The sequence below is a fragment of the Lynx canadensis genome, chromosome C1 (genome assembly GCF_007474595.2).
Source record: "Lynx canadensis isolate LIC74 chromosome C1, mLynCan4.pri.v2, whole genome shotgun sequence".
Taxonomy (NCBI): domain Eukaryota; kingdom Metazoa; phylum Chordata; class Mammalia; order Carnivora; family Felidae; genus Lynx; species Lynx canadensis.
Window position 1 is genome coordinate 176,387,606 of NC_044310.1, and position 20,807 is coordinate 176,408,412.

At 34.4% G+C, this 20,807-nt stretch overlaps 1 protein-coding gene across 7 annotated transcripts in view; it reads left to right on the plus strand.

The window, feature by feature from the left end:
- PMS1 (PMS1 homolog 1, mismatch repair system component) overlaps window positions 1-20,807 on the plus strand; it is a 100,406-nt gene that overhangs the window by 20,197 nt on the left and 59,402 nt on the right. For all 7 annotated transcript variants that reach the window (XM_030325347.2, XM_030325353.2, XM_030325352.1 and 4 more), the window contains 2 exons: window positions 8,735-8,837; window positions 18,407-18,570. In XM_030325347.2, the coding sequence (XP_030181207.1) occupies window positions 8,735-8,837; window positions 18,407-18,570 (267 nt within the window). The remainder of the gene's footprint in view (window positions 1-8,734; window positions 8,838-18,406; window positions 18,571-20,807) is intronic.

Sequence of the window (20,807 nt, forward strand, 5' to 3'; positions counted from 1 at the left end):
CTGGCATAGTGTAGATTTTCTCCATTTTTTTATGAAGAGTCCCAGCACAGTATCTACTTTTCTCTTTGACTTTGGGGCTCTGTAAAGTGATACCTAACTAACAAAGAAAAATTGTGGGTAGAGGACGAGGTAGAGTTTAAAGTGGGAGAGTTTACTCTTCTAGTACTAGGGGTAAGACTAGAGGCCCTTGTGTGTTAGAATCTAGATGTTCACACATTGGTAGAGGAGAAAAGGCCTTGTCCTTCCTTACGTGCATTCTGCTTAAAACCTTTATCCAAAACACTTTAAGTTCACTGAGTCTCCAAATATATTTTAGGGAAGAGCAACTAGAGGGTACAACTAACTGGACATTGCCCTTCTTCCTCCCTAGAGACTGTATCTGGGAACCTATAGCCCTGGGATCTTGTAGAAAGTGTTTGTTTCTAGAATGGGGTCAGATTTGTATTGGGGAACCTCTCAAACTCCCAGTACTAGCACATACTATTGTTTGAGCTTTTGGTAGCTATTTTAGAAATCATACAATTTATTTGAAAACATAATTATTTGATTTTTTAGCTGTTGTCCAAACGTGGTAGTCTTTAAGGTATATTTTGGCAGAGTATTGTTGAATAATATACAGCTTTTCTGGGTTTTTAAAAATTAATTGATTTTTTTATTTGAGTATAGCTGATGACATTAGTTTCGGGTATGCAGCATAGTGTTTTGACAAGTTTATAAATCATGTTGTCTTCACTACAACTAGAGCTAACATGTCTTAATGTATCGCTATTACAGTATCATTGACTATATTCCTTATGCTGTGCCTTTTATTCTCCATGACTTAATCATTCCATAATCGAAAGCCATTATCTCCTTTCACTCAGAGGTGGAATCTAAGGGATAAAAAAACCCACAAATGAATAAACAGAAAAAAAAAAAGGCATTTCTGTATTTCCTATAAGATATATATAACTTTTTAGAACTGAAATTGGTTATTATCAGCTTTGTCTACTAGGTGGCAGCACTATACTTAGTCTTTTAAAATACATGGTAATAAGCCATATGATTTACTCAAATCTTTACTGTAGTTCTGATTTTAAATGGCAGTTTTGCAAGTCTGTGTCCAGTGGTGTTCTCTATTTTGTTTCTTTTTTTTGATGACTTAGGCCCACTTGATATCCAAGTTTGTCATTTTGTCTTTTGTTTCATTTTGATGCATTTTAATGCCTTGAGTATAAATACTTGAAGTAATTTGTATACCAAAATTACAAGAGAAGTAAAGGAATTGTCCAACTATCAGCATAACCTAAAACTGTAAACTTTTTAAAAATTATATTCAGTTTACACATTGTAATGTCAGGTGTTTATTTTATAGAATATTAACAGCATTTTATGTAAATCTCTTTTCTTGTAAATCTTTGGGAAACCCTCACATAGGTATGTGTGTGTGTATTTTACATACTCCAGGGCAAGATATATACTATAATCAGCACCCCTGAAGGTTCTCTCATTCCCTGTCCCAGTTAGTATTTCTCAGAGGTAATAGTTGTTATGACCTCTGTCAACATAGATTAGTTCTACTTGTTCTTGAACTTGATCTAAATGAAATCTTACAGTGTATATTATTTTGTCACAGATGTTTTGATGATGATTTGAGCTTGTTTCTGAAAGCCAAAGCATCACCAAAAAATCTAGAACTGGAAGGGATCTTGGTAGTAGTAGAGGCCCCTGGTTCACTGGCAGATCCCCCATGACAGGACTGAAAACTCACCCCTCTAGCTGCCAAGCATTGGTAACTGAATGCTCAAAGCTGTGTCTCTCTCTGGCGATTGCCCTTACCTCATTTGTACAGCAGTAACTTACCCATATTGTGCAGGGCAACCTGCATCCAGTGACTGACTAATGAGGGGTTATAAAGATTCTATTCCAATTTAGAACAACTCTGCCATGCTATCTCTGGTCCAGAGTGGCTGCCCCCCCCCCCCCAACTCCCATCAGGGTCAGCCAAGTCCCTGTTTGTGACTACAGAGCCCCACTTCTTTTTCTGTCCTGCCCTCACAGGTGATCATCTCGGGAGCACCCCCAGTGAACTTCTGCTCACTAGTCTCCGTCTCAGTCTGCTTCATGAGTAGCCACCCTAAAATGTAGGTCTTCTATGGATCTGTCTTCTCATATTATTGATAAGGAAACTGAGGTCTTATGTAGCCAAATGCTAGGTCTTCTTACTCCAACTTCAAAATATAGTCTAATAATCAGTCAGTTACTGTTTCATTGTGTGTTGTTTGCAGGGTGCTTTGCTAAGTAGTTCACTTTACAAGAACTGTGCACAGTGCAGTAAATGGAATATGAAAATTGTGACCTATTTAGGGACATATAATGTGTCCATGGCAAAGCCAAGAATTCATTTCCAATATCATGTCTCCCAGTACTGAATTTTCCACAGTAGGTCATGCTTCTGTCTTACTAGCATGGTTAGAGAGGTATCTGTTAGTTTAAAATTACTTCATATTAAAATAATAAATATATCCAGGCCTGCAGTGGTAGGCTCAGTAGATGGTATCAAGGAGTAGTCAAGTTGAAACTTACGTGAAAGGATTCTGAACAGTATTTCAGAAATACAGAAAGTAATATATGCTTGTTAAGGTCAATTAGATTTAAAAAATTGTTATTCAGGATTTATTGTTATTAATTATTAATTAGTGCTTTTTGGAGAAAAAAGTTTACTTTTTAAATGTAATGAGTATTCTTTACCACTCAGAAAGAATTGAAGTTTTATGTATAGAAGTTGCATATTTATTTTTAAAGGCTCCAATATATTTTGAAAATCTTTGGACAGAGATTATAGTTACATAATAAAAATTAGTATTTGGTTATTTTATCTGCCAGATTAACTGATGCAGACAATTTTAAAGTCATAAAGATGTAAATTATCTCAGGCTCAGTAGATTGATAATTTGTATCTGGAATATAGTTTTGTCACACTATTAAATGGCCATCACCGAAAATTCTGATTGTTGAAAGTATTCTTATTAAAGATGTTAATAATTTTAGTTACAAAAAGAAAATTAAGTAGGTTTTTAGCAAAATTGGAGGAATTTAAAACATATCTTATTCTATATTCTTTATTGACACACTTTAAAAGAATGGGCAGTTTTCCTAATTTGTCAATTTTAAAATGACCTCCAGTCTTAGAATTAAACAGTCCAAAGGAGTAAACCATTGTTTTTATACCTTCAGAGTATCCTGTTGGCATTTAAAAATGTAATTACGCTTGATAAATCCATGATGAATGTATCAGTTACTGACACAAATTGATATGGTTTTCTTTAAAATCTTGAAATTTATTGTTGTTTGTAGAGCAATAATTTGGAGATACTTGTTTTCTTCAGTGTTAAATTCCTGGTACTGATTAAAAAGCATACTGACTAAAATGAGCTAGAGGTAGTGAAAATTCTGTTTTGAGCTGTTCATAAAATTTTTTGTGAAGACTTTGTATATATTCTTATCACATAATAAAACACATAATAAAAGATTTTATTTCTTTTTAGGTAGATATTTTATATATTTATTAAAAAATGATCTTTTTCCTTTCCAGAGAAATGTTTAAGAAAGTTATACATTTTTTGAACCAGATTTTAAGTGGAGGCTAAGTTACATACACTTCAGTTTTAGGAGAAATACAGAACAGTTTTGTTTTCTTAAAATCAAAACAAACTCAATGAAAAGTCAGAACCCTAATTCTCAAGTGTTTGCATAAGAGACTTGGCCAAAGGCATAAAGCAGGTTAACTTTTCTGAGAGTCGTGTGAGGATAATGATTTGAGAGTCAATTGAAATAATATATATTAAAGTATCTTTAATACGGTCATGTGCCATACAAATGAAAGTTACTTTCAGTCTGGACTTGAATGTGAAAAGTAGTATGTACCTTTACCATAAAGTTGATAATATCATCATACTTGCTCATTTTCTTGTTGACAAGCAGTATTTCACCCTTTCAAAGTTTATTCAGACAACTCAACATTTTTGGGAAATCCTTTCTAAAGTTTAACAGACATTCCTACATAAATTCCTTCTATTTCTCACAAAAGGTCTTTATTCTGTAGCCTAAGTTCATTATTTTCTCTTGTTTATCCCTCCAAGAACTAACAGAGGTGCCAGCCATCCTTTGTATAACACTAATGTTTATGGATTCATTCCTCCATTTTTTAATTAGTTACAGTGTGCTGGGTATTACTCTGATCTACCAAGTTTATTTTACACAATTTTGTGATGAGATGACATCATGTGTGGGTTTGTTTTTTAAAATTTCATTAAACCTCCATGGCTCAAAAGGGGTAGAATGAGAAGCTATGTCATTCTGTTTTAAAGATGAAGGTTGGGACTTCCTTAATTGTGGGCCCCCATAGCTGTAAAAAGGTAGGAGGAAGCTGCTAGCATCATTTTGATGTTTTCTGCCTCCTGTTCCACAGTGTAGATAGAGTACCTTTCATGTTCTTTAGAGCCATGGTGACAGAGCTGTAATTAAAATAGGCACAGGAACTTTTGAAGAGTAGGGTAGGTATCCTGCTTTCTAAAGGGTAGCCTCCTCACAGGTAATAGAACTCTAAGGAGAAAAGCCAGGGCCAAGATTTTCCTATTGCTAGTCTCCCTCAGTGAAGTATCTGGGAGAAGGTTATGAAGTCAGAGCTCTTATATTAGTGTACAACTATGCATAGGCAGGCACACTCACAGAAAGAAAGACATTTCAGTGATCCAGGCAAAATTGATATTTCAGCTGAATCATGAAGACCATTTACCTTAGTTTTCAGACTCCTGTGTCTGTGCCAAGGTATTCATCCAAAAATCAGCAAAAAATAAAAATAAAAAATAAGAACAAACTTTATTTTTTTCAACGTTTTTTTTTTATATTTATTTTTGGGACAGAGAGAGACAGAGCATGAACGGGGGAGGGGCAGAGAGAGAGGGAGACACAGAATCGGAAACAGGCTCCAGGCTTCGAGCCATCAGCCCAGAGCCTGACGCGGGGCTCGAACTCCCGGACCGCGAGATCGTGACCTGGCTGAAGTCGGGCGCTTAACCGACTGCGAATAAGAACAAACTTTTTTTTTTTTTAAATTTTTTTTTTCAACGTTTATTTATTTTTGGGACAGAGAGAGACAGAGCATGAACGGGGGAGGGGCAGAGAGAGAGGGAGACACAGAATCGGAAGCAGGCTCCAGGCTCTGAGCCATCAGCCCAGAGCCTGATGCGGGGCTCGAACTCACGGACCGCGATATCGTGACCTGGCTGAAGTCGGACGCCCAACCGACTGTGCCACCCAGGCGCCCCAAGAACAAACTTTAACATAATTGTCTTAAGTGAATTTTTGTCAAGAAAGGTTTTTTTGCATGAATTGACAGGATGTATCCTAAAGTTTTAATTGAGTTTTATCTAAAACATTGAGAAAACTTATGCTTATCTAAAGTTTAGATGCTTTTATGAATTCTGTGAATTTTAACTTTGTATTAGTATTATATAATTTTTGAAACTCAGTAACTCGACCAAAAAGACAGTTTTTCATAACTGATAGCCAATATAATCTGTAAGGTTCTCTGAGAACTCTTAAAACTTTACCTTTTAAAATAAACTTCTCCTTTTAAAATTCTTTAAATAAATTTTAGTTCTTCCCTTGACACCACTAGATTCATTCTGCCATAGTTCATTAGTGTCTCTAGTAAGAAGCGCAAGTAAAAATTTGTAATATTAGAGATGCATCTGATGGTGGAGTTACTGCAGGTTCAAATATGTTAACTGCTGCAGAGCTAACACATTCTAAGCCTGTGCCTGGTCCAAAAAAAAGGTTTGCTGTCCAGGACACAGGGTCATATGAAATGAACTCTTGAAATACAGTTCCTTCCTCTGAGGAGCACATTGTATTTAACAAATTTGTGAAACATGCTAACCTGTGTTGTCCTTCGCTGTCTTTAGCAGTGAATTGTGAAGCATTTCCTATCAAGATAAATTTTCACAGTACCCTTACACATTCTAATTCAAAAAAAATTAATATTGGAAAACAATAGTGTATTTTTTTTTTACTTTAATACAAATGTTACATTTACGACCAGTAAGGTCCTATTTTACTTTTTAGCACATCAGTTTATTCATCTAAGTTGGGGTATTTTGCTATTAACTAATATGTTTAAAGGATGAACAAGTTAATATTTATAAAATGCTTTGAAAGTAGTTAAAACAAAAATCCATATAACCTTGTGGAGTATTAGTATCATTTTCATCTTATCATTGCACTTCCTTAAAGATGATAGAGTAATCATTTATTCAGGACCATCTAACAAGCCACTGGCTTAATTAGTACTAGAACTCAGAGTTCTAGGACTACTTTTGCTTAATAACACCAACTTTAGGTCAGGTGGCTAGCTCTTTGGAGAATAGAAATAGAATTCAGTTGACCTTGGCATTTTTGAAAAATGGTTGGTTAAATGTAGAATTGTTTTTACAGGGACAATCATAGAGTAAATTAAGAGACAGGAAAGAAATTTTCTGTACTCTTTGTTTTTAAACAGAGTTTATTAGAGAAAATCACTGCTGGACAAAATAGAGTTGGGGATGTAGCAGGGAAGATTAAGATTGGTTATCAGGAAAGCTTATAAAGTTATACAACTTTTGAACCACGGAATATAATTTTGGAAGAAGTAGAAGAATCAAGGTTATACAGAGGCTCACAACTTTGATTTAGCTGTATGTTTTTGGAAAACAGCTTAAGGCAGTGCTTCTGGTAAGGAATTTTATGGACATTACCCTTAGAGTCTAATAGATTCTAATATTGTGAGCTAGAGAAGCTGTGTGTGTGTGTGTGTGTGTATGTGTGTATGTGTGTTTTTGTGTGTTTGTGCACGTAATGGTGACTCTGCTATTCCCTGCCTGGTATCTACATGTTTTATAGCCATATGGCCTGCTGTAAATTAGTGCATGTTTAGGGCAGGGTGTCAGAACCATCAAATCCAATGTAGATCCAACTGGACCTAGATGAGTTCCAGCAGTGGAGCTGGATCTTTGTGGGTTCTTTCTTAAATATAAGTTTCAGATAACTCTCCTGAGTTCACAGATGGCCAAGAAAGATTGCTCCCAATTTTGGATCATTATTGCTCACAAAAAGTGTAAGGAGGGCATCCTTTTCTGAATCCATTGTGCTTTCCTGAAGAAGTATGCCCACTCCCTGCCTGTTATTTTCTGACAGTGGAATGGTTTTCTATTGTCATGCTCTCCCACTAATCTCACAGAGTAGGTAAACAGAAAGCCAATGGTGAGGGTAGCTCAGAAGAATGCAGACATTCTTAAATTTATATTTATGTGACTGTAACACCTTAGGAAATATTTTCATGCTCAGTGAAATCCTTTCTTACACATAAATGTCTTAGTGCTAATATCTTCTTCATTTAACAAAAAAATTACATTTAAATAGTTCAGGTTTTAAGCATTTAAACTACATTTAAATTACATTTAAATAGCTTGGTTTTAAGAAAAAATTGTCCACAAATATATGTGTGTATGATTTATATTTTTTTATTCTTTTGAACCATTACCTTGAAATACAGAAAATACATTACCTTTTTATACAGATTATAAAAAGAACGATTATTTTACAAAAGGCTTTTTCACATTACCAACAAATTTATGGAAATTGTCTTTTAAAAAGCAAGTTTCCCAGAGTGCCTGGGTAGCTCAGTCATTTGAGCGTTTGACTCCTCATTTTGGCTCGGGTCATGATCTCACGGTTTGTGAAATTGAACCCTGCATTGGGCTCTGCACTGACAGTGCAGAGCCTGCTTGGGATTCTTTCCCTCTCTCTCTTTCTGCCCCTCCCTTGCTCGTGTGCTCTCTCTCTCCCTCTCAAAGTAAATAAACAAAAAGAAGTTTCCCTAATGCAGTTACAGTATTTGATTTTACAGATGTAAGTCATATAATACAAATAGCCATTTCAGTCATATATACAAATAACCAGTACATTTCAGATGTATAGATTTGTGTATGAGTATTTTAGTTAAAGTTAAATGCTCAAAATAAAAATCAGTAATTTGCCACATAAAAAATATAAAGTAGCCTAGTACTACTATTAGGCTACTAATTAGCCTATTAGTTACTATTAGTGTAACTCTAAGGGAATATTATAGGAGAAGTGGTCATAAGAGCTTAACAAGTAAGACTTTAAAAAAAAATTTTTTTTTTAATGTTTATTTTTGAGAGAGAGAGAGACAGAATGGGAGCAGGAGAGGGGCAGAGAGAAAGGGAGACACAGAATCTGAAGCAGCCTCCAGGCTTTGAACTGTCAGCACAAAGCCTGACGCAGGGCTCGAACTCCGAAACCTTGAGATCATGACCTGAGCTGAAGTCGGATGCTTAATCGACTGAGCCACCCAGGCGCCCCTAACTTTAATTTTTCTTTTTTTTTTTTAATTTTAAAGAGGGAGAGGGAGACTGCAAGCGCAAGCAGGGGAGAGGGGCAGAGGGAGAAAGAGAGCTGGAATCTTCAGCAGGCTCCACACTCAGTATGGAGCCCAACATGGGGCTCGATCTCACAAACTGAGATCATGACCTGAGCTGAAATCAAGAGTTAGATGCTTAACCAACTGAGCCACTCAGGTGCCCCAAACTTTTTTTCAATCTTAAGTAAATGTATAATCATTTTAAATTTAATTTGATAATGAGTCCACTGCAAAATCTAAAATCATAATTTTATTAGTTTTTTTATATTCCAGGTTTTGATTACAACAAGGACAGCTTCTGATAATTTTAGCACCCAGTATGTTTTGGATGGCAGCGGCCACATAATTTCTCAAAAACCTTCACATCTTGGTCAAGGTAAGAGAGTAGCTTTGTAGTTTTGCCTTTTCTTTCTTGTTTATTTTATTTTTTTCTTGTTTATTTTTTTAAAAATTGTTACATCTCAAATTCAGATGCATTACTTCAGGTTTGCTCGTGATGAAGGGTAGTTAACTTCCAAGTGAATATTCAACCCCTACTTTAGTCACCAATCTCTTAAATACTTAGTTTTCTAAAGAGAGACTGTTAAAAGACTATGGAGAGTATAGACATTTTAACAGTATTTATTCTTCCAATCTTGAGCATGGAATGTTTTGCTATTTCTTTGTGTCTTTAATTTCTTTCATAAGCTTTCTATAGTTTTCAGCATACAGATCTTTTATGTCTTTGGTTAGGTTTATTCCTGGGTATCTTACTGTTTTTGGTGCAGTTGTAAATGGGATCAATTCCTTGATTCCTTTTTCTGATGCTTCATTATTGGTATATAGAAATGTAATCGATTTCTGCACGTTGATCTTATATCCTATGACTTTACTGAATTCACGTATCAGTTCTAGCAATTTTTTGGTGGAGTCTTTTGGGTTATCCATGTAGAGTATCATGTCATCTGTTAAGAGTGAAAGTTTGACTTCTTCTTTTTCAGTTTGTATGCCTTTTATTTCTTTCTGTTGTCTGATTGCTGAGGCTAGGGCTCACAGTACTGTGTTGAACAACAGTGGTAAGAATGGACATCCCTGTTGTGTTCCTGACCTTAGGGGGAAAGCTCTCAGGTTTTTCCCCATTGAGGATGATATTAGCTGTGGAACAAACTGAGGATTGCTGGAGGGGAGGTGTATGATAAGATGGGCTAAATGGGTGATGGACTTTAAGAAGGGCATTTGTTGGGATGAGCACTGAGTATTATATGTAAAAGATGAATCACTGGGTTCTCCTGAAACCAATACTACACTGTATACTAACTAACTTGAATTTAAATAAATTAATTTTTAAAAACAGACTATGGACAAAAACATGGATTAGTTACTCTTCTGTAAAAACTGTAAGAGCAATTATTTTGCTATTGTTGGATCACTTAATGTCCTCTTTATATGTGAAGGATATTTTATTGAAATGCCTAAAACATTATTGATTTGGTAATTGTAATAAACCATATAATTAAGATACTATGATTAAATAATTAAAATATATCTGTTTATGGAAAACTTGAAATGTATGTTCAAATAAATAGAATAATGTACCCATCACTCAATTGCAACAACTCTTAGCTCATTGCTAATGTTACTTCATCTAATAATATTGCTCTATTAATTATTATTACAGTTCTTTCGTGTTTTATACACTTATGTAATTTTATTACATTTTAGTTGACATCTTATGTTTTTATGTTCCTTTACTGTCCACTTACAACAAAAAAGAAAAGCTTTTCAGGCTTGAGTTTCATGTATCTCCTTTAATTGTTTCCATACCACTAATTTCCGGTAATGAGTGTTTAAAGTTGAGAGAATGTTGAAGGTATGACCTCTTTAGTCATGTTCAAAAGAATTATTTGATCTGAAAGGATTTGTTGCTGGTTGGCCTTCTTTTCCAATTGAATTATAAATTCATTTTTTAATTTTGTGGTCCCTCATTGTAATTTATTGAAGTACTATATTTTTTCTTTAGTTTCTTCCAATTTTAATATTAAATTATTAGATCTATCTTTTTAATAATTACCATCTTTTTTCATTAAAATATATTTATTATGTCTTAATACTGATACCAAATTCACTTTTTCTCTTATTTTTTAATCTTCAAATTGCTGATTAATTTTCATATTAAGAATTTATATTTTTATATCCACACAAAGGAAAGAGTCAGTTGGAACTTCTAAGAAAACACTTTTTTTTTTTGGCATTTACTCAGTTAATAAAAACGAGCTCATCTTGTAGCTGTTTAATATGATGTATGATAATATTGTACATATTTTACTTAAAAATAATAGACTGTGATTCTTTTTCTTTTTTATGTACTGAAGGTTACAAAGGAGAAGGCTTTTTTTGTCTAGTATAGTCCCTTTCCAGAAATGTTCTGACCCCAATTCTGAGGAGTTCAAATTAGGAGGCCATTAGGAGATATTTGGGTGGCTCTCCAGTAGAGTACTTTGAAATAATCTAGTCACCTTATAAAACTTAAATGTATTTATTTTTATCTTAGTAGTAGCCAGTCTAATCTGGATGGCCTGTTGCTCTGCATCACTCATACTTCTCATGCTTTTCTGTGTTCATCACCATGGGAACTATGAAATAGCAATACTTAAATATGGAATCCTTCTGATCTCTGCCCATTTGTTGATTGATTTTTCTTTTCTTGCTGACCCAAGTCTTCTACTTTGAGTGAGACTAGGTATGCATATTAAGGAACTTCTGTAGTCAGTAAATGAACCTTATTTTCTTTAGCATATTCCTTTTATCTTAAGAAACAACATACTTGGAAGGTCAGTAGTTGTGAAACTAGTAATTGCCTTTCATGATTCATTTTTATCTCCTGATTATAGTTGGTTGGCTAGGAAAACAACAAAGAATCAAGCTCTTACTTTTAAATTTCGGTAGATGGACATATTATAGAAATCTACAGCACTTTTAAAAGCTTTTTACATTTATATTGCCTTAGTGCTGATAGTTTTTGAGTGATTGGATCACAGACTCACATTTCACCACCAGCTGTCATTCAACTTCCATTTAAATATTTTCTGTGTAAGATAAAACTACAGTACAACCATCCTAATTAGTAGCTGTGCATTTAGGGTTCTTGTAGATAAATTTCTGCAGTGGTGTGAACATCCTTGCTTCACAGTTACTCTTCATATCATCTGATCAGAAGATGACACCTAACTGTAGGTGCCGGGACAACTTAAAGCAAAATCTTTTTTAGACACTGGAAAATTTGTTACCCCTTTAATTTTTTTTTTTTTTTAACATTTATTCATTTTTGAGAGAGAGACAGAGTGTGAGTAGGGGAGGGGCCCAGAGAAAGGGAGACAAAGAATCTGAAGTAGCTCCAGGCTCCGAGCTGTCAGCACAGAGCTGGACATGGGGCTGGAACTCAGTGAGATCATGACCTGAGCTGAAGTCAGACACTTAACCAACTGAGCCACCCAGGCACCCCTGTTACCCCTTTAAAAACCATATTTAAGATGTTTAAAAATAGTTTACTAGAGATTTCAATTCTGGTTTTTCTGGGTGTAGGTATTCGTTTTGTGGATTAATTTAGCCCTTTAAAATGATGTATGTGCGTGTCATTTTAAATTACCCTTCTGTTCACTTCTGTTTTAAGACACTTAAAAATTTATAAGAAATGTAAAAATAATTTTAAATTATCTTACAATAACTTACTAAATTATTTGTCGTAATCATATCTTTTTTCTGTTATTACTTCCATTTCCTTTACCCTAGATAATCAGTAGTAAGCTTTCTAAATTGATTTACCCTCCTGGCAAATTCTTTTAACATATCCTAGTACTTCTGCCGTAGGAATTTCTCAGGTATCAAAAATAGTATATTTAAAGTACTCTGATCAGGGTCATTCCTTTCCTTACCCTGTTACTAGAGTAGAGCATCGTGTTCTTTGTAAATCCCTTTTAGGTATGATTGTGCATGCATTGGAAGATTTTTTTCATGTTGAGACTGAAACTTTATTCATTAAATAGTTTTTAAAAAGTTTGATATATTCAAGCAACCATACCTCTTTACATTAGGAATATAAATAGCTAGCTGCCTTTATAAGTGGCATAACACAGGGTCATGTAAAAATATAACAGGGAACATATTATAGGATTGCAGTTTAATTCTGGTGTTTGTAGAATGTGCTAAAGTTAGAGAGCTGAGCAGTTCTCTTGTAAAATATGATAGTATACTAGGGCCTCCTCCCTATTGGCCAATATTACTTGGTACTTTTTTTAAGGATACACATTTCACTTGGAATCAACATAGTTTTCCATCATTAAGTTTTATTCAAACATATATAATTCTTGGCTTATTGTTAAATCTCAATTTGCTCTAAGAGAACATTTTTAACTGCTGAAGCAATAATTTATCAGTTAATATATGGATTAATTATAGTGTGGTCTTTCACGTATAACATATTTAAAAATCAACAAGTACCTTTTCGTACATTTGTATTTTGCTTTATTGATTTCTGCCTGCCTTCTCACCATCTGTCCACAGATACACAGATATACACAGATATACTGTCACCACAGCTACAGTATATGCTATTATATTTGTCACAGGCTAGTGGAGAACACAGATGAGTTAAAGGAACTCACAGAGTAATGGAGAACACAGATGACTAAGTAATGACAGTAAAAAGAAGCCACCAGCTGCCTAGAGGAAGGTTAGGGAGTTTTTCAGAAAAGTGATCATTTGAGTTTGAAGATGGTAGGTAAGAAGGGGTGGGGGTTTAACCTTGTAGCAAGAGAAGAAAGATGAAGAGGAAAAGCACCAATTGAAGAACTATGTCACAAAGAAGACAAATACCATATGATTTCACTCATATGTGGAACTTAAGAAACAAAACAGATGAACATGGGGAGAAAAAAGAGAGGCAAACCATAAAACAGACTCCTAATTATGAAGAACGAATGAGGGTTGCTGGAAGGGAGGTGGGCAGGGGGATGAAATGGGTGAAGGGTATTAAGGAAGGCACTTGTGATGAGCACTGGCTGTGGTATGTAAGGGATGAATTACCAAATCCTGTACCTGAAACTAATATTACACTGTATTTTAGCTAAATAAAATCTAATAAAAACTTGGAGGGCAAAAAAGGAAGTTAAATGAGTTAGGTTCAAGAAAAAGATGAGTAGACAAGAAAAGTACTTGCATCCCTGGGAGCATTAACTGAGTCTGGGGGCATAGGTGGGCAAAGGAACAAGTCTGCCATGAACAAGGCATCTTTTATGGCCCTAGGAGGAACCAGCTGAACTTCTTTAACAGCCATATGTAAGCTGACATGAGATATTGGAAGATGGGATCCTCAGACAGAGTTGGTTCACCTCAGATGCCAGATCTCATCAGGACTTACGCTTAGTAAGCAGTGATAAAGAAAATTAGGACTGAGCTAGAGAGACAAAGTTTTGCAGTGCTAGAGATCCCAAAACCTTGCTAGAAGAAAAGACCCCATTCCATCTTTCAGACATTTGAAACGAGAAGTGAACTAGAGCTAAATAAAGGGGCAGCTCAGCTCCAACCCAGATACATTCCTAATTATATTGAAGAGATTCTCTCTTTAGCTACTTGACAGAGGAAATAAAGTGCCTTCTCTGGGGGAAAATACCTACTTACGTATCTATTTTTCTTTCATTTACTTATGTATCTATGCAATGTCTGGCAAAAATAAAAATATTAAGAAACAAAGGAAAATGGGATCTATAAGAGAAAAAAATAGTTGATATAAGAAAACAAACATGACCTCATATTTGAATTAGACAAAAACTTAAAACAACTATGTTAAAGAATTTAGAGGAAAAGATGGTCAAAATTGCTAAAAAGGTAGACAATTTCAGCAGAGAAATGGAACTCTAAAAAAGAACCAAGTGAAATTTCTAAAACTGAAAGTAAAAGTTTATTTCTTATAACCAGCACTGAGCCACTGAACCTTTTTAGGTAGAGGGTGAATGTCATGGTATTTATAAAATTAATTAGAACACTGTAACTCCTACCATAAACTATGTCTTATTATAAGAAATGTTATCTTGAACTAAGTTTTGAAGGAGAGAAAGGGACTTGACATAGATTTGAAAAAGATTTTTAGGATAGAACAGGCCTAAAAGACTTACACAATATTGGCAGTAAGAGGGAGAGGGAAGAATCAGTTAAATCTAGAGTATCTGCCTTTGGAAACTGTTGGATGTTAGTGTTATATGAGAAAGAGGATCAAGTGTAAGTATCAGACGTAAGAAGGAAAAGAATGAGTTCAGGTCTGGGTGTGGTTGATTTGAGGTGGCTTTGGGACATTCAGGTGATATTGAGTGAGCGTTTATTTATAACTTGAATGCTGTCAGTTTCATATGTATATCTTTAGTAAATTCTAAGATGTGTGTTTTCTCACATTTTGACGTCTCTAAAAACAGGTCGTGGCTTGTAATTAATGGCCTCCCCAAATCCTTTTTGGATGGGAAGTTTTGTGCATTATTGATAATTCATATGTTGATTGCAGGAATAAACAACAGTTTCATATTTTTTTTTTTGCAAAACAACAAATGCTTTGTGAGACCTAAAAAGAGAATATAGCCACAAGTGAAAAAAACTGGGTTAAGTACGAAAGGTTTGCTATCACATGCCAGGCACTGAAATTGAAGACACAAGAGGAAATTGCCATATCAGTGAGGATAGATAAAAGAAATATCTAAGCAGTGAGAGGCTGGTGTGGACCAATTCATGTATTGCACAGGACTGTTGTTAAGGCATTGTATCATGAATTATTTGGCATATATTTTCTTTTTCAGAGATTCATAAAAGTATAGTGTTTCTTATAACTTTGATCAAGAATCGTTGGCATACATGTAGTAGTTGAAACTTTGGGCGTGGAGGAAATATCTAGAAAGAACATAGAGTGAAATGAGAAAAAGGCATAAGAGGTCTCTGATGATAGGGTCTGATACACTCTGCTATGAGTGTGTCCTTTGTTTAGCAGGAAGGCAGAGTGCATACCTGTTGTGATTGCTGGGCATGTGCACTCCTTGATCTCTGTCAACTTCACCTCGATGCGAATTTGGCAGTAGCCTGTTTACTTTCCTAAGGCAGAAAATGTAGCACCACAGTGTTACAAGTGAGAAATACCATGGTGTTCCAAGGACTTTAATTCTGTGTGTGAAGGTGACATGTTAAATTTAGGCCAAAAAAATACCTACCTAAAAATGGAGGAAAGCAAAAAAAAATTTTAATTAAATTGTTAGTAACGTAATATGCTGATGAACTTACCTGATCAAGAGAAAAGAAGCAGGAAAACATCAAATGTGAACAAAATAGAAATACAGCTTTTCCCTTGTTTTTTTCCCCTCAAAGATCTTTTTTTCCTAAGATTAAAAAAAATTGTATATATTTATAAAATAAAGTTTCAAAAATTATAAAAACACCATGTGTCCCTTATAACTAACAGTCCAAACAAATTTGGGGTTTATTCTTATTACCACATTTGTGTTTTTTTCTTCTATGCATTCATTTCTGTGCATGCATTTCTATTTGTTATTCAAAACTTTTTTGTTAAATGCCTGTAGGTTATTAGTCATTGAGGTGCTGGGGCTGTAATGTCATACATGGTACATAATCATTTGCTCTCATGCTTCTTGTATTCTAAAAGGGGAGGCGGACACAAATTTTTTCAAATATTGATAATTTCTAGGAAGAAATAAAACATGGTTTCACTTTGGGAGAACCAGTCTTTGATAGGGCATTCAGGGATGGATTCTTTAAAGAGGTGATACTTAGGTTAGGATCTGAAAGTTGATAAAGGAGTTAGCCTTGCAAAAGGTAGTAGGGGGAAGACCATATGCAAAAGTTCTGAGGTGCAAATAAGTATGATGTGTTGGAGGACACACCAGAAGGAGAACATTGGTAGGAAAGGAAATTGCCAAAGTCAAGAATATATAGGTCCGTATAAGTTTTAGCCCTTTTTATTCCCAACCCCTTTACTCCAGTTATCCAGTGTTATTAATAATAGTGTAAAACAGTTTCATGCTACTGTTAGGCCCTCCCCTACATCTCTTTCATTTCAATAATTCTATTTCACAGTTATATTGCAAATGCCAGCCATGTTGCCATATTATGTTTACATTTGGCTAAAACTCTTTGCTTATCAGTTTTATTTTCTCATCTTCTTCTGTCATAAAATTTCTATTTTGATATAATTCTCATTTGGCTAGTGCTCATCCACCACTGTTTTAATAAAATGTACTTGGGGAATGAACTTCTGAATCCTTGCAGTGTCTTCATTTTATCCTTATACATAGCCCTACTGGGTGTAAGTTTCTTAATTACCCCTCAATCATTTGTAGATTGTATTCTAGTGTTATAGTTAAGAAATTTGATGCTAGCATTTCCTCATAAGGAACTTACTGTCTCTGAAAGTTTCTAAAATTTTTTCCTTACCCTTAAATTAATCCTAAAATTTAGGATTTCCAGTGGAAGTGTGGTGTCTCTTTCTCCATACACACACACACACACACACACACACACACACACATATACTCCTGCTTGTAGTAAGCTCTTGAAATTTGTACTAAAGACTTTAACTCAAGAAAATTTTCTTCTGTTTAGTTAAACCTGTATTTGTTTCTTTTTCTCTTCCTGGAACTCCTGATTTTATGCTAGGGTTTCTAAGTCTTATATTTTCCTCATGATTGCCATTCTGTTTTGTTCTTTTTTGTGAGCAGTAGGTCAAAGATTGACCTATTGCAGCAACTTTTAGCCTTTCTGACTTTTGTTCACATAGTACATTTTAATCATACAAATCTAATCAAAGCAAAAAATTCTTGATGCAGTATATACTCTTACTATGTGTGATGCACTCTATTTTCTGCTCTTGTTTAGTATATTCTAGACTTTATTTAATTTTAAAAAAATACTAGTTGCTATATATACTAAATCGGTGATTCTCAACCAAGGACAGTTTTGCCTCCCAAGAGACATTTGGCACTGTGTGGAGACATTTTTATTGTCATGACTGAGTTGGATACTGCTGGCATCTAATGGGTAGAGGCCGGAGATACAATTACACATCCTACAATGCACAGGACAGCCCCCTCAACAAATGTCAGTAATGCCAAGTTGAAAACTGTACACTAAATTGATTTTTTGACTTCTCAGTGCTTTGTTTCTCAACCCTGGCAGTACAGCATTAGAATCACATGAGAGGATTGATTTACTAAGTTGAGATTAGCTCATTACTGGTAGTTTTAAAAGTTCCTCAATGTTTAAAAAACACAGATTTATGGTATAGTAATGAGAAAATATCCAGGCCTAATTGTGTGTGTGTGTGTGTGTTTAACAAAAGCTGGTTATTAATCTGATATGTAAGCATTATAATATTTATACTTTTATTCAACTTTTTAGTTACTACACTAGTAAAAAGAAAATCTTTGTGTTAGATTATACTGTGTTTTGAATATTTGTTGTTCAGAAGATGAAATTAAACCAGACAGTTAGACATTATTTCAGATAAGAATTTTTAATGTAGTAATTAAGGTTATCACATTTGCTATATTTTAGCCTTATACCACCTATATATTGTATTTTAAGGTGCAGACTAAGCATCATTCCAGGTGGTTTGAATATCAGCAAATTATTAAGATACTACATTCTGGTGAGCCCATGTTTCTGTGTGGTGGTAGAAATCAGATTATTCTTGTTTAGATCACACAGAAGAGATAATACTTAGCCAAGTCAGTCCAGTTACAAATAGAGGAGTCTAGCAGAGGATCAGAATAAGTTGCAAAGTTGAGCCACCTTGGGTTCCCGGAGTTGGGAGAGGACTGGCCTTCAGTGATAGAAGGGGTTGAATATATTGTATATAGATTTGAAGATGTGTGAAGTTCTTTTCACATCTAAATGTGCTTTCCTCTTATCTGCCAACAGGTACAACTGTGACTGCTTTAAGATTGTTTAAGAATCTACCTGTAAGAAAGCAGTTTTACTCAACTGCTAAAAAATGTAAAGATGAAATAAAAAAGATCCAGGATCTCCTCATAAGCTATGGTATACTTAAACCTGACTTAAGGATTGTTTTTATACATAACAAGGTAAGTATTATTATGTTCTATAAGAGTTTTCGGTATATGATATTATAAAGGCACAATTTTATCAAAATCAGATATGTAAAGTCTTCTTGCAAAAATTTGTCCACATTAGTTTATTATATAAAGAACCTCTTTACTTTCTTATCTGACATCTAAATGAAATCTGATTGAACCTTTCGTAATTTCTGAGATCAGGGATTTTGCCAGTAGACATCCAAGAAATATTTGAGTGCTACCTAAATATGCAGATGTATAAGACTTGTTCTTTTCCTTTAAGGAGTTCACAATTTAGTGACATTTTTCACCTTCTATTACAAACTGTTTCTCCTTTGGAAGAGTTTTTTTTGTTTTTTTAAAGGAAACTACCTCATTTCTTCCCAGTTTTCAAGTGAGGCTGATTAAGAAATTCTTGTTGCTTGATGAATCTTGATAGAATGAAAGGTATTTTCTGATTATTCTGTTTTTCATAAAATTCCACATGTGCACTTGAAATATTTAAGAGAGGAAAGCAGAAGTATGGAAACCCAATGGGGAGTTGAGAGTTAACATTTATTGAGGCCCTACACAATGCTACATCATATCCTAGGTACGTTAAACTCCTATGATCCACAGCAACAACTGAGTGAAGTAGACATATCAATTTACCATTGTCCTCTGGACTGAACTCAAGAGAGGTTTAATACTTTGCTCTGTGTTGCACAGCTAGTAAATTGTTGAGATGGGATTTGAAACTTAACATGCCTACAGAGTGCAGGCTATTTCCACTCTGCTGTCTTGTCTTTTCATTTTAATACCTTATGTATATATAGTTCTTTTCCAGGTTTCAGAACACTTACTAATAACTTTGTAAGTTAAGCAGCATTATTTCTATTTGTAGGAGGAACTTAAAGCTCAGAGTAATCAAAGAAATTGTTATATACTTTACAGTAATTAGTAGTACTGGGGTCAGAATCCTTTTTCATCCAGCATTCTTTCTATTCTGTGTCTATTTACTTGTTATTAAGATGATTCTGTCTTAAACCAAACCATGGTGGAATATTTATGATCAAAATCTTTGGTCATTTTAAAAAAAACAGAAAAGAAAGAAAAACATTAAGATTAGTCAGCCACCTATTCCTGCTACCATAGAACTCAACCACATGATACCTTGAGATCTCTTCCTGCTCTACCATGCTATGATTCCTCAGGATGTTGATAGATGGAGGCTCATCTCGGTAGTATAAATAACCCTATGACCTCTTTATCCAAAGGACATTTAGCAATTAAAAGCTGAATATACCCAAGTTAAGAAAAGATCAAGGGCAGAAGAAAGTGATTGGGAAGGGAAAACATATGAAAAAGGTAAAATATGAAGATAGGAACTTCTTGTTTTTAAAGAAAAGCAACAATAAGGAGAAAATAGAATAAAACAAGATTTCTGCCTCATGTAATAGAAATGAGTATTTAAAGTCAAATATATATATTTTCTAAGTTTTGGATAAGTTTATATTATTTTCCAACCACTGTACGATCACCAGTACAGGCATTATCTTTTGAGAATGGAAGGTAGTATTTTATAATATGCTGCATTTTGTTATTTTTTGAGGACAGCACATCTGAACTTACATTGAATAAACACAAGTCCCTTGATAGCCTTCAGTAATTTCAGATTCAGTTCAAATCCTAAAGAGTATGCTGAGAGTATTTTACCATGAAAATAATGTGAGATTATCAAAAATCTTACAGTAAAATTAAGTATTAGTATTATTACACAAGATCAAGGACTGAATTAGAACAAGCACTCTGTCTTCAAGCTTCCTTCTCTTAATACAAATTATTGTGCCACTTTTTTCTTTCTTAGTAGTGCTGTTGTGCCTCAAATGCTGAAATATATTGTTAAACCTCCCAGAATGGCAGTGGCACATATCATAAATCTCTTTGAACATTGAGTCCTGCTCTCCTCTTAGCCTTTTTCTTTTAAACATGTTTATCATTCTTTATGTGCTTTTCAGAAGAATTTTTTGCCTTTGCTTGAAATTTAAACATGACTATATTGACATCTTTTCTTGAAATTTTTTTCTGCTTTATAAACAAACAATCATATTGCACATAATATGAGAAGTACTATTGCTATTTTGACATCTTGGATTAGATAGTGTTCCTTCTTTTTATGAAGGTTTAACCTGCCAAGACATTCTTTGAATACTGATAATGTTGATGTTCTTGCCAGTATGGTTATGTTAGAAAGAGGTATTTTTCTT